Source organism: Sinocyclocheilus rhinocerous, unplaced genomic scaffold, assembly GCF_001515625.1.
Source record: "Sinocyclocheilus rhinocerous isolate Xijiao unplaced genomic scaffold, SAMN03320098_v1.1 scaffold906, whole genome shotgun sequence".
Lineage (NCBI taxonomy): Eukaryota > Metazoa > Chordata > Actinopteri > Cypriniformes > Cyprinidae > Sinocyclocheilus > Sinocyclocheilus rhinocerous.
Window position 1 is genome coordinate 28,941 of NW_015661857.1, and position 14,028 is coordinate 42,968.

The 14,028-nt window shown below is 36.7% G+C and overlaps 2 protein-coding genes across 3 annotated transcripts in view; both read right to left on the reverse strand.

The window, feature by feature from the left end:
- Nucleotides 1–2,318, reverse strand: part of LOC107726528 (methylmalonyl-CoA mutase, mitochondrial-like) — a 31,252-nt gene extending 28,934 nt beyond the window's left edge. Inside the window, exons 1-2 of one of the 2 annotated variants that reach the window (XM_016536150.1) lie at nucleotides 2,244–2,318; nucleotides 1,081–1,534 (exon numbers count right to left, since the gene is read on the reverse strand). In XM_016536150.1, the coding sequence (XP_016391636.1) occupies nucleotides 1,081–1,486 (406 nt within the window). In that variant the 5' untranslated portion in view covers nucleotides 1,487–1,534; nucleotides 2,244–2,318. Of the gene's footprint in view, nucleotides 1–1,080; nucleotides 1,535–2,174 lie in introns of both variants that reach the window. The other variant, XM_016536151.1, reaches the window with a different exon arrangement.
- A 596-nt stretch (nucleotides 2,319–2,914) lies between these two features.
- fkbp1b (FKBP prolyl isomerase 1B) lies at nucleotides 2,915–12,403 on the reverse strand. Its single transcript, XM_016536152.1, has 3 exons — nucleotides 12,392–12,403; nucleotides 3,717–3,829; nucleotides 2,915–3,629 (listed from the first exon to the last, which is right to left on the reverse strand). Exons 2-3 carry the CDS (start codon nucleotides 3,825–3,827, stop codon nucleotides 3,501–3,503), a joined length of 240 nt encoding a protein of 79 aa, XP_016391638.1. The 5' UTR covers nucleotides 3,828–3,829; nucleotides 12,392–12,403; the 3' UTR covers nucleotides 2,915–3,500.
- Between the last annotated feature and the right edge of the window lie 1,625 nt (nucleotides 12,404–14,028).

Sequence of the window (14,028 nt, forward strand, 5' to 3'; positions counted from 1 at the left end):
TGTGTGTGTGTGTGTGTGTGTGTTTCCCACAGACGTTCACTTGCACAGTTGACTTACACTTACTGGAATTTATAACTTCGATACAATAAAAATATTGATATTCGATACCATTTTTGATACCACAGGGAAAAGCTGCGACAACTTTAAAATTTTAGATTTTTATTGAAAGATAAAACAAGGCTAGAACATGACAATGAGGTATAGTTTTACATTAATGAAAACAACTTGAGGTGGTAAAACACTGGAGAAAAACTTACGGATTTGCATATATTTACTTCTTTAGAGAGTATTATTTTTATTTTTCATTTTTGCTATTTTTACCCAAAATAGGGTGGTCTGAGCATTAGAGAGTACACATGTAATGTATGTTTCGTTCATACTCAAAAGTCGGAGGGCGCCCTTCTGCGGAAACTTCAAATATGCCTCACAGATGTAATAGAACCTTCCAGGAAATCCCTATTATGGACAAAGGCATCCAGCTATTGCAGTAGCTCAATAAAAAGAAGATGGAAACGCTGTACCTGACCGAACATGCACACACGACCGCGGAAATATAAGAATAAAGTCTATTTATAATATAATGGTAATTGACATTGCCTTTATTACAGTATAGACTACTATAAAATAATGATTCTAATGATAAGAAGCCACATCAGATCACAAGAGGATGTCATTTCAAACACTCGACTAATGAGGAAAGTTTGAAGTAAAAATATTTTATTAAATGTGTATTTTGTTGGACAACGTGTTTATAAATGTTCTCATTATGCTGTGCGCGTGAACTCGCTGTCAGAGAGAAGAGAAAGAAAACGCAGCTGCATTGTATCGGTGTATAGATACTGCAAAAAAAAATCTATTCGTGGCGGTCAATGTATCAATGAATAAATCAATGTATGGCAAACACTGTACATATGCATACATATATATTTTTTTTTAACTATTATTTTTTTGACTGTTTATTTTAAAATTATTATTTTATTCTACATTTTTTATGATTGTATTACTGTATAATTCAATATATAATTTAACTTGATTTTCACATGAATGAACTGATGTAGTTTTAATGCTGTGACGTCATACCTTTAATATTATCCCTGTAAAACTTGTTGCTTTCTTCTACAGTGCTGAATCCAGCATACTGCCTGATGGTCCAGGGTCTGTAGGTGTACATGGTGGGGTACGGCCCTCGGGTGAATGGGAAGACTCCCGGCAGCTCATCTTGGACCATGGCGGTGTCCTTCTGAGTGTACACAGGTTTAATAGAGATGCCCTCCGGAGTCTTCCAGATCAGATCCTCTGGGTTTTTCCCTTTCAGCTGCTTCTTGGCCAGGGCGGCCCAGCCCTTGTGGATCTTCACTTCATCTTTGTGTGGGGTGGCAGTATGGAACGGTCTGGGATGACGCTGGGGGTCAAGGGTCGAGGATACAGATGCCCCCAGGAGTCGTCTGGCTGTCAGAGACACACATGCTTTCCGTGCAGTCAACATGTTGTATGCATTGGGTAAAGGAGTGCGGGTTTAGTTACTCATGGATATCTAATAAAAAAGAAATAAAAAGAAACAGGTTTTTACTAAGTAAAATGTTTCCAAATTGATAAATAAGAAGAAATGAGAAATTAAATAAAAAATGTTTCTTGAGCAGCAAATCAGCATATTAAAATGATTTCTGAAGGATCATGTAACACTGAAGACTGGAGTATATCTATATGTTTGTATGTATGCATATACTGTGTACACGCACACAGATCAGAATCATATATATCAGAATCAGCTTCCACAGCACAAACAGAATGACGCTGACAAGACAAAACAGATAATAAAAATATGCTAAGTTTCAGTATTCAAGATAGATATATACAGTATATATATATATATATGATCTTGAATACTTAAAGTCACACAATGTTTGTTATGACTAGATATGACTAAACACATAAAGACTCCAGACGTGACTTGATAAGATCGCAAACATGTCATCATTATTATATTACATTTATATTACCATTAATCAAAGCATGTTACTAAATGTCCCATTTAAAACCGTATCCATCTCTGATGATGAACCGCTTTCACTTTTTATCCATTAAAGTTTGCAAACTTACAGGCCTATTTAGATTATACAGTTTAGAGCCTTTGAAAACTAACAATAATTGATCATCTAATGTACGTCACTTACATAAAAGCGGCGACATCATAATGTTTTAAAACAAAATGTTTAAAAACAAAACAATATCAGTTTTCTGACCTTGCGTTCTTTCTATTTACCAGACACAGACGCCGCACGCCGCTCACAGGCGTGTTGCGCTCCAGCCAATCACAGTTAACAACAAACCACAAACAGCCAATCAGCTTCAAGCGACCTGCAGCTCTGACCCGGATGTGCAGTGCATATCAGCACTTTACTTTTAGGGTGTAGATGCTTTGAAACAAAGGTTCCGTTTAATGTTTTTTTTTTTTAATATTCGGATGTTATTTGTGGCTAAGAGCCGCCATTAAATGACAGTTATAGTCATGTAATATAGTATAGTTAGTATGATATAGTATAGTTAGAGTGAGATACGATACCGATTATTATTTTGAGGGTCTCAAAATCGCCATGTCACATTAATTGCAGAAGGTGGCGACATATCCCACTGTTTTTGTTTGTGAGGTAACGCTTCATCTATCTATCTATCTATCTATGTTTATAAATAATGTTTAAAACCTGCAGTGTCTCAGCTTAAATAATGTTTTATACAAATGCATATTAATTTTGGTTAATGGAAAATATAATGTCTTGCCTCCGAGTTATGAAACACTTAATATTCTTACTGCCTGCTCTCTCTTATGCACAGAAACAGGAGAAAAGATAATAATCAGTAAAAAGAAATGTATCAGTTCCAGTTCCAACACCACAAAGATTTCAAAGAGTTCAAATATCTTTATTAAGAGCAAGTTGATAAAATGTTAATTGAAGCCAAAGCACTCCACGGTACATATTCAGTTTGTTCCACATCTCATTTTTATAGATTTGAATGAGACTTATAACAAATGTTTAAGGGATAGATTTATATATAAAATATATAGTAAATACAGTAACATTATCATTTTATCATATGCATTCAGCAGGATATGCTTTTATCAAAAGTGGCAATGCAGACAGTGGTTGTTAATGCCCCTCAGAATACAGAATTATAACCCATTACACCCTCCTGTAAAATACTAACCCTACCAAATTCAGCAAGGCAGTGGATTCAGTCTGGTACAAATTAAAATACTGATTTAAGAATTGTATTCACATAGTTTCAGGAAAGTGTAGTATGAAAGAAAAAAACACTTTGCATGTACCAAAAATGAAACTGAGATGCTAAAATTGCATTACGGTCATGTGTAGAAAGATATACCTTGCATTTTTTGGCAAAAAACACAAAAGTTGAGTGTCTAGATGACAAAGGTTTTATTGGTGGGGACTCATGTTTCTCCTTTTCCATTTGAGAACTTCAGCCCTGCAAAAGCTAGTGGTTCACTCCAGTTTCAGCAGTTCCACGTCAAATATAAGAGTGGCGTTGGGAGGAATGACACCAGGGTGTCCCGTGGCCCCATAAGCCATATCTGGGGTGCAGGTGATCTTCGCCCTCTGACCCAAACTCATCTGAAATTAGATGCAAACACTATAAAGCGAGTGGAATCTGACAGAAATATTCAAGAATACATGCAGCACAGCATCAGACTCAATTACCTGTGCAACTCCTTCCTCCCAGCCTTTGATGACTTCCTGTCGGCCGATCTTGAATTTGAAGGGCTTGTTTCTGTCGCGTGACGAGTCAAACTTCTTTCCATTCTGCAGCATCCCTGCAATTAAATAATAATAATAAAAAAAGTTAAATACACAATTATCATCATCATTACAACAAACAGTGCTGGGTTGTAACTGATTACATGTAATCTGGATTACGTAATCAGATTCCAAACATGAAGTACTTGTAGTTAAATTATATTACATTTTCAAATACTAGTAATCAGACTACAGTTACATTTTTATTAAGTGATTACTGATTGCATATTATTCACACAATAGCAATAAATTATTCATAATTGATTGATTCTCACTATTTCTCCTTTTTTTCCTCTTACATTTTCCTTTATGAAGAAAACAGGGAGCCACCCAGTTGCTAGGGTATTCTATGAGGTTCCCTAAAAAGTTTACTGTTCATAGTGCAAACATCTAACCCTAAAATTAAGGAGAAAATGGAACTGCACACGCACAAGCTGCTAACACATCTACACACATCTAAACAGACAAGCAGCGGATGAAGAAACTGCACAATTGCGGTTCCCAGGCTTACAGGACAGTAATTGCGGCCCTGGACCAAGAATTGAACAGATACCATCAGCAGCACAACATCCTTAAGCATTCATTTAACAGCAGATTCACACTGCAACATAGTGAACAACACAACAGTGCCCTAAAACAGCAGCTGATCAAACAGACAGTCCACATCAACCTTCCACAATATCACCATCATACAAACAGACCCAATGATCCCAGCTACTGACACACAGTCATGAGAAAGACACACAGATGATCCACTTCATTATTACATATGTCACATTGTGAGTAAAATATGAAATACAACTAGATTTTTACACTTTCTCAAGCAGCTTTTGCACAGGCCGTGAGGCTAGGGTGTTCTAGGTGGTTGTTTGGATGTTCTGGATAGTTTTTAGGGTCTTCTGTGTGATTGTTAGGGTGTTGGTAAGGTGTCCTGGATGTTCATAAGGTGCTGCTAAGGTCTTCTGGGTGGTTTCTAGGCTGTTGCTAGGTGGTTGCTAAAGTATTCTGGTGGTTGTTAGGGTATTGCTAAAGTGTTCTAGATAGGTTTTAAGGTGTTCTGGGTGGTTGTTAGTGTCTTCTGTATGTTTTGGTGTGTTGCTTCTGAGTGGTTTTAGGTGGTGCAGCGTGTTCTAGGTGGTATTTACAGCGTTTCTAGGTGGTTGCTACTTGTTCTAGGTGGTTGTTAGGGTGTTACTATGTGGTTGCTAGAGTGTTTTTTAAGATGTTGCTAAGGTGTTCTCAGTTGGGTCTTCTGGATTTTAGGGTATTCTGGATGTTTTGAGGGTGCTGCTAGGTGCTAGGTGGTTGTTAGGGTGTTAAGCATGGCGTTTCAGATGTTTTAGAGTGTTGCTAGGGTGCTCTGGGTGGCCCCCAAATCTATGAAACTATGGTCTCCAGATATGTTTTTTTTTTAAGTCGTTAGAATTTTTTATTTTGTGCCACATAACATATGTAATATATTTGTGACATAGGTAATAATATAAAGATCAAAGCTAAATTAATTTATTAAATTAAATAAAGTCTACTGGATTTCCTGACTAAAACAGCAGACAGCACTAGAAGATTATTTGTTTAACTCCTTCAGGGAGTCTGCGGGGTGCCTACAATCAGACAGGCGTGGTCCAGTAACACACAGCTGACCCACCGGAGGGAGCGCTTCTGTGCTTATCTAAATCTCCTGTGGAATCTGAGCTCTTGTGATCCAAATGAACAAAAAGAATGAAATATGAAGCATTGGCCTAATTCAGCCAGTTTAAGTAGGTCACCTTTTGCCTCCATCTTTATCACAGGAAGGAAAAGAGAAAGAGAGAGAAAGATATAACCAATAACACTCTGGTCTTCCATGATTACAGTACACGTATTTATATATAAGAATACATCTTGAATCAAAAAGGGGCCAAATGTAAAATAAAGCATGTTAAACGTTTGTAAGATTTAGCAACAAAAGCTGTTCAGTTTTGTCAGATGTACTTAAATACAAATGTAAAAATAAATAAATAAATAAAAACAATGAATGCTTTTAAATGTCTCATATTTATATATTTATTTTTCAAATAGGGCTGTTAATCAAAATGTAAAATTTAACTCTCAACTAAAATATGAATAGGATAAATTATATATGACGGTTAAAATTAATCCGCACAATTAGTAATATTTTATCTTTTACTGTGTTTTATTTGTAACCACTTTTTTATATTTAATGAATCACATCAAACTACCATTTTAAATTGACTTGATTAATTTGAACAACAATATAACAATAATTGGGTCACCATACTTGGCCACATGTCACATGTCACTGCTCCGGGTGTGTGTTCACGGCTGTGTGTGTGCACTTTGGATGGGTTAAATGCAGAGCACTAATTCCAAGTATGGGTCACCATACTTGGCCACATGCCACATGTCACGTCACTTAAACATAAATCTAAATCAAAATTATTTTTCCCTTTTCCACCTGTGCTGTAGTGAGGACAACGGTGTCTGTGCTTTGTTTAAATCGGAGTCTGACACACCATTAGAAGCATTTATTCCTTACGGTTTCATCCATGCCGAGGGAGATATGAAAGATCCCTCACGCTGAGAGATGGTTCTTGTACATTACAGTATTAACTTCCACTCCCCCCTGGACTTAAACGGAGCTGAGACTTCCAGGAAGGACCCTGCGCCAAGATATCTGCAGAGTGGGCTTCGTTCCAAAACCAGACAGTATATTATAATAGCAGCTTGTTCTACTACAAGGGCGAACTAAAGCTTATTTATGAATGAACTAAACTGACTAAATATATCCAGTGATGCTATAAGCCTTTGGAACTTTTATCAGTTTATATAATGACAATTTATAAACTAGATTTTTACATTTTCTTAACGTGAATAGTGCTTGCAAATGCAAAACTTTACAGGTTGCTATGAAGTTGCTAAGGTCAATAGCTTTAAAGAAAATATGTTGTTGCACCTCCAGCGAGAAAGACAAAAATATACTTAAAATATCTGAAAGAAGATGTAAGCCCAGGTTCATTATAAGTCACAGAATATCTTGCAGCTTGTACTACCTGCTCCCTGTTTTTAAGATGGTGCTAGGGTCTTCTGGATGGTTGTTAGGGTACTCTGGACATTTTAGGGTGCTGCTAGTGTCTTCTGGGTGGTTGTTAGGTGTAACGATTCAGTCCACTGAAGGCGAGCGTAGTGAAGAACCCAAGTGCAGTTTATTTACAGGTGATCCAAACAATAATCCGAGACTTGACATGAACAGACTTGACTTGAACAGGCTTGACGAGGCACAAACAGACTAGACTCACCAACAGCGGGTTACAACTTCAATACACGAAGAGGCACAATAGGAACATGAGGGCTATTTGTATCAAACAAAGAGGGTCACATGACATGAACAAACAAATGGGAAACAAGACACATGACCTAGACAACCAATCAGAACATGACACAATGAACAAGAGAACCAATGGCATGAATACATAAGGGCAAGGGAAGCATGGCACAAACAGGGACCATGATTAAACTCCAAAATAAAAGACATGAAAACATGAACAAGAAACACAACCCAAAACACCACATTACATTAGTTAACTGCTAGATTGTTCTGGGTAGTTGTTAGGATGTTGCTAGAGTGTTCTGGATGTTTTATGGTGTTGCTAGGGGGTTCTCTGTGGTTGTTCTAGATGTTCGTAATATGTTATGGTGCTGCTAGGGTTTTCTGGATGTTTTTAGGGTGTTGCCTGTGGTTGTTAGGGTGTTCTGGATGTTGTTGTTGTTGTTTTAGGGTGTTCTTATGTTTTTAGGCTGCTCCATGAGGGTCAATAAGCCTGCAGTGAGCCAAAACCAGGCTCAGTACAAGTCACAGAATATCTTGCAGCTTCTACTATCAGCTCCCCTGCGATCATGATTATAATCAGTAGTCATGTTGGGTGGGAGCTTTTCTTGGGCTGATGGATGTAGTGGGCGCAAGCCTGATCTACTGACCGGCTTCACTGGAAAAAACATGAAGTCGTTCTCGGTTCCTGAGGCTGTGCGTGAGAGGTCGGTGGAAAAGAGTGTGAACCAGTACGGCAGGCAGCTATTTTTATCACGGCTTACAGTATCCGTCTACAAGAGCCGGCAGCCGGTTTCTCTCAGTCAGCGTCAAATGTAATCAGATGCACACACTACCTGAATGCAACTGCCTCTTATAGATTTGTTGGCACATTTCAACTCGAAAACATGTCAGCAGAAAACCGCGTGGCATGGCACACGCATGGTTCATGTATCATCAAACAAGAGTATTCTGGCAGAAATGTCAAGTGCAAAGAGAGAAAGCTAAAAACAGTGCTGTCATTTGGTTAAGACAAACTACTTTGCACTCCAATACAATCTTGGTGGTAATTAATATTAATTCTCCTTTTTTATCCTTATATGTTGTCATTAAAAATACAATATATATATTATATAATTTATTCCTGTGATGCAAAGCTGAATTTTCAGCATCATTACTCCAGTCTTCAGTGTCACATGACCCTTCAGAAGTTTTACTAATATGCTGATTTGCTGCTCAAGAAGCATTTCTTCTTATTATTATTATTATTATTATTATTTTTGTGGAAACTGTAACTTTTTTTCAGGATTCTTTGATGAAAGGGAAGTTCCAAAGAAAAGCATGTATTTGAAATAGATTTTTTTTTGCAACAATGTAAAATCTTTACTGTCACTTCTGATCAATTTAATGCATATTTACTGAATAAATCAACAAGTCTTACTAACCCCTAACATTTGAAAGGTATGTACGTCTGTTCAATAATTTCCATGCTAAACTTAATCTCATATTACAGCCTGCTGTGTGGTGACCTGCACAACTCATTCCCAGGACCTGAAACCCTGGCTGCATCCCAACTTTCAGACTATCCATACTATATAGTATGCCAGAATATGATTAGAGCATCATGAATCATAGTTAAGTTGAAAAGAGAATGCCAAATGTGCCCAGATGGTACAGTATACTATTTTTGAGGGGTTTCAATGCTGTTTTTCAACTAATATTATTACCTACAAGCCCCTGCACTATGAATGAGAAGCGATTTACTGCGATTGAGACCAAAAAATTTAATTTGTATTGTAAAAACATGAGAAGCTTGGACAACAAAACATCTCCAAAACATCTCAACATGGATAATAATAAGAAATGTTTCTTGAGCAGCAAATCAGCATATTAGAATGATTTCTGAAGCATCATGTGACAATGAAGACTGGAGTAATGATGCTGAAAATTCAGCTTTGTGTCATAGGAACAAATTACATTTTAAAATATATTCAAATATATATGGGTGAGAATCAATTCAGTCCGGTTGAGGCCAGCTGCAGACTTGAGCAGCTTGGACAACAAAATATCTGCAAAACATCTCCTTTTTTATACAGGTTTGGTAAGAATAAATGAGAGACAATTTTGGGTCAATTATTCCATTAGAAAAAAGGTTAAAAATAAAACATTGAGCAATGAACTATGGCTGTCACATAGGGTTTCTAGAATCAAGAGAAGGAAACGTACCCATAACTGCACATGATGTCACTACTTTAAATGCCTCTGAATGCCTGGTCAGGGTTCAGGAAACTGGACACCTATAGTGGGTTTCTCTTCATTGCCATTACAGTGGCCTAATCCTGGAGCCACCACCAATCACATGGGTGTCTCTTCAGAGCATATTTATACATAGTGTTGCCATTGTTATTAATAGAGCCGCCACTCACAGGAGGTCTGATGGCTTCCTGTGCTCTAATGATAAACCCCAGGGGATTCAACGGGACTGGGCTAATTGATTTGTTCTGCCCGGCTGTGTCAGAGAAAGGTAGGTGTGCGACGGGGTGGGGGTCTCTCTGCTAATTCAGGCATGAGCCTGTGATAAAATCCATCCTGTTTCGCTTGGCATGCAACCATGACTGCTGATAATATACAACCTGAACATTATGTTACATTATTACGTTACAAAGAGGAATGACAGGTTCCACTACTTTCAAAGCAGCATCTATCATTTACAGCCTTTCCATTCATAATTCAGTCAAGTGAAAGATCAATTTTCCATCAAAAAATAATAAAATAGATGCAACCAGGTTCTAAAATCAACAGTCGCCCAGTGCCAATGTGGGTAAAAACAGGGTTTGGAAAGTAAGCAAACCCGAATTACACAATTACTTAAACTACTGTTCAAACGTTTGAGATTATTAAAAAAATGAAATTTTTTTTTTCAAGGATGCATTAAATAGATCAAAAGTGACAGTAAATATGAAAAAAGTTCAATTACAAATAAACGCTGTTCCTTTGAATATTCATCAAAGAATCCTGGAAAATATATCACTGTTTCCACAAAAAATATTAAGCAGCACAACTGGTTTCAACTGTAATAATTGGAAATGTTTCTTGCAGCAAATCAGCATATAAGAATGATCACGTGACTCTGAAGACTGGAGTAATGATGCTGAAAATTCAGCTTTTCGTCACATGAATAAATTAGATATTCAAATATATTCAAATAGAAAAGTAAATATATTTCACATTACTGTTTTTACTGTATTTTTTGATCAAATAAATGCAGTCTCAGTGAGTGTACAGTAAGAGACTTTTTTTTTAAAAACATAGCATAAATGAAATGTGTAATACCACTAATCATAAAAAATTATACTACAGAGGTAGAAAATGCATTTATTCTGATTTTCACGAAAAGAAGCATTTATGGTCTGTCACTTTATTGTGTCGCATTAGGATACATGTGACAGTCTTGGAGCTTTTCTTTTAGTTGATAATTTGCATTTCTTTGATTAATTCTCTGATATGAGCTAAACAAAAATATGGCCTACAAAACTCTTTCTGTTGCTTATGGCATCTAACCCCAACAAAGCATGTATATTCTCACCCCAATTTCCCATTTTTTGCTCATTTTAAATCTGGACACTGCAGACAGATTTTACATTCAGAATCTTCCGACTGTGATCATAGCTAAATGACCTAGTATGTGCACAAATGTCCTTCCTGTTCCACAATCCAAACATTTGCTCTACTGATTTTTGTCTTTTTCAGCCAAAAAGTGTGTCACCGAATAATGATGACTTGACTGTCTCTGGTGGTAGTGCTGTATCTGGTTCACTCCAGGGCTCGAGGGCTCGAGGGCGCGAGGGCTCTCAGCGAAGGCCCTGCAGTGCTATATTAAGTACTGCAGAAGGGCTGTGTTGACATCTGCAGTGAGTCTGACTCTGTTACCTGCTCTGTGTGCTAATGACTGCCAGAAGCTCATCTCATAGTCAGTGCTGCCGGACTCTAGCATAGTTCTTCCTCAAGCTGTTTTCCTTTCTCCTGATACAGATACAAGATAACTCTGATAATTCTGACAAGACAGGAAAAAAAAAACTTTTACTTTACATTTATTATGTTTTTAGCTTTTTTGTAAGTATTAAAATATTCTTGTTTAAAGACAACACAAAACTGAATATAATGCTAAAAAAAACACTATAAAAATAATTTAATCAGAATATTCAGTAATAAATAACAATTTTGTCCTTTATAAAAATATAATACACTATTATATAACTGAAAAGATTTAAATTTTTTAAATTTAATTTAATTTATTTTCTTTTTTTATTCAGCAATGACACATTAAATTGATCAGAAGTGACAGTAAAGCATGTAATGTTACAAAAAATTTCAATTTCAAATAAATGCTGTGCTTTTGAACTTCTTATTGATCAAAGAATCCTGATTTTTCACAAAAAAATTAAGCAGCACAATTGATTTCAACATTGATAATAATTAAAAAAAAATGTTTGTTGAGCAGCAAATCAGCATATTAGAATGATTTCTGAAGGATCATGTGACACTGAAGACTGGAGTAATGATGCTGAAAATTCACCTTTGCATCACAGGAATAAATTACATTGTAACAGAAAACAGTCATTTTAAATTGCAAAAATGTTTCATAATATTACTGTTTTTACTGTATTTATGATCAAATAAATGCAGTCTTGGTGAGTATAAGAGACTTGTTTTCAAAAAATATTTTTTTTAAATGCCAACCCCAAATGTTTCAACAGTAGTGTATGAATTAAAGGAATTATTTCACATTCTGCACAGTTTCTAGGTGACTAATCTTGGTGACATTGATCATGTGACTCCTAAAGACAATCAGATGATCTTGCTTCCATTGAAGCACTGGAGCTCTTTAGAGCATCTCACAGCATGCTGGAGAACATCATCACCAGGCTTGAAAGACTTTATGAATTTCATGTCAATTTATCAAATTGGATCTATTTTTTATGCTGATAATATAATTAGTAATTAAAATTTTTTTAGTAAATGATAAAAGAATACAAGCAATTGCTCTAGTGCTCTCAGACTTTTGGACTCCGCCATATTTTATTGGTACTGTAACTCTATGAAAATAATGAGTGGAAAAGACATTAATTTTCTGGTCCAGGTTGCAACATCCTGTATGTCAAGCACAATATAAAGGTCCAAAGTTCAAACACTAATAATTATAAGGGCTTATTATGTAGTTGAGGACCAAGCAATTCAATACAGAGAAAGAACATAAACATTTATCAAGTTCTACCTGCGTTTTCAAAGAGAAGCACTGGGATATTGAAAGGAAAGAAAACATTAAACAAGGGGAGACAGAATGTTGTTATCGACATCCTGTTTCCTGTCTGTCTGAGCTGGTAGTCTGCAGGGTGCACCAGTCGCCTGAGCGAAGCGTCCAACAAACAACATATGAGAACTCAAAGAAAACATATTGGAGCGCTACTTGCTGAAAGGACCTCCGTTTAATAGTCCCAACATAGACATAGACAACATATGAGAACAGTTAAGAGCAAATTGTTTACCTATGTAATGCACGATGCATGTCTGTCCTTTCTTCGGAAAGGTTCTTCCTGTAAAGAAAGAGGAGAACAAAACAGTTAGTGCAAAGATGATTCATAGCATGTGAACCGTAATATCCACTGGCATCATCAGAGTCTGGAGGCTTTTTCAACTTGTAGTTAATGTTATCAGTTCATTAACTCCTAGTCTCAGACATACAACACCCTTGTTGACTGTCCACTGAATGTCTGATGTGTATTGCACATAAATGACATGAACTGACTCAAATGACCAGGTCCAATCTTACTGGCTGGCTGACACACAGCTTCTGGGACTCAAATGTCTTTATCAGATAGTTTAGCTTAGGAAACAAATTCCATCTTCAGGTTTTTGCACTAACAACACCGTAATGCACTGAAGATGGTTTTATTGGTAGCTTGCCGTCCTAATTTAATCTACAAACCCCAAAGGGATCGATAAAATCACATGGAAATCCATGAAGCAGCTTCTACAGTCATGAGACTTGGGTTTGGTCTTAGACTTCATATGCAGTCCTGATCTGGAGAAAGCGTGTGTGTGTGTGTGTGTTGGAGGTGGTGTCTGGTTAATGTGTGGGAGCTGGACAGGAATGTGAGCCACATGACAGCAGGCCGGTGGGGGTCAGATAGGATGTCAGTGGAGAGCGGCCCACAGATGCAAGAGACCCGAGCAAAGTGAGAAAAGCATCATCACATGGCATTCATTCCTGACACTGGTGACCCCAGTAGGCAGTTCTTGAGTTTGATGACTTGTGCCAAGAATTCTACGTCTGAAAGGTGTCAAAATCATATGAGATCATGGTCACTCTAGCACTTATTTACAGCTTCTAATGATCATGTCATAATAATGCTACGAATCACTAAACTCTTCCTGGTCATTACTTACAAAAGGAATAATTAGACTCTCAGCTCCAAATTCAGATCTCATGTAAAAAAAAAACATAAACACAAACACAAATGTAACCACTGTAAGCATATAGGACACATGTTGAATTGTTAGAATATTACTAATGTCATTTGCAGATGTTTTTAACCAAAGTGACTTAAAGACAAGTCAATAAAGACAATGTTTAAAGACAGACAATGACCAAATGAAACAACCTGGGGTAAAAAGTCTATGAATGAAAATTAAACTTATGATCTACCGATGTTTTTATAAAATAATAATAAATTATAAAATAAATTATATTGTCACGGTGTGCCTACGTTGAGGAGCGAGGAACAAGGAACAAGGAGCGAGGAACGAGGAGAACGCAGGAGAATCAGGATTAACAGTCTTTATTGACATCACAGTAATCACACGTAGGACACAGGGATCAACATTCAAAACCGGACAGAGAACTCAAAACAG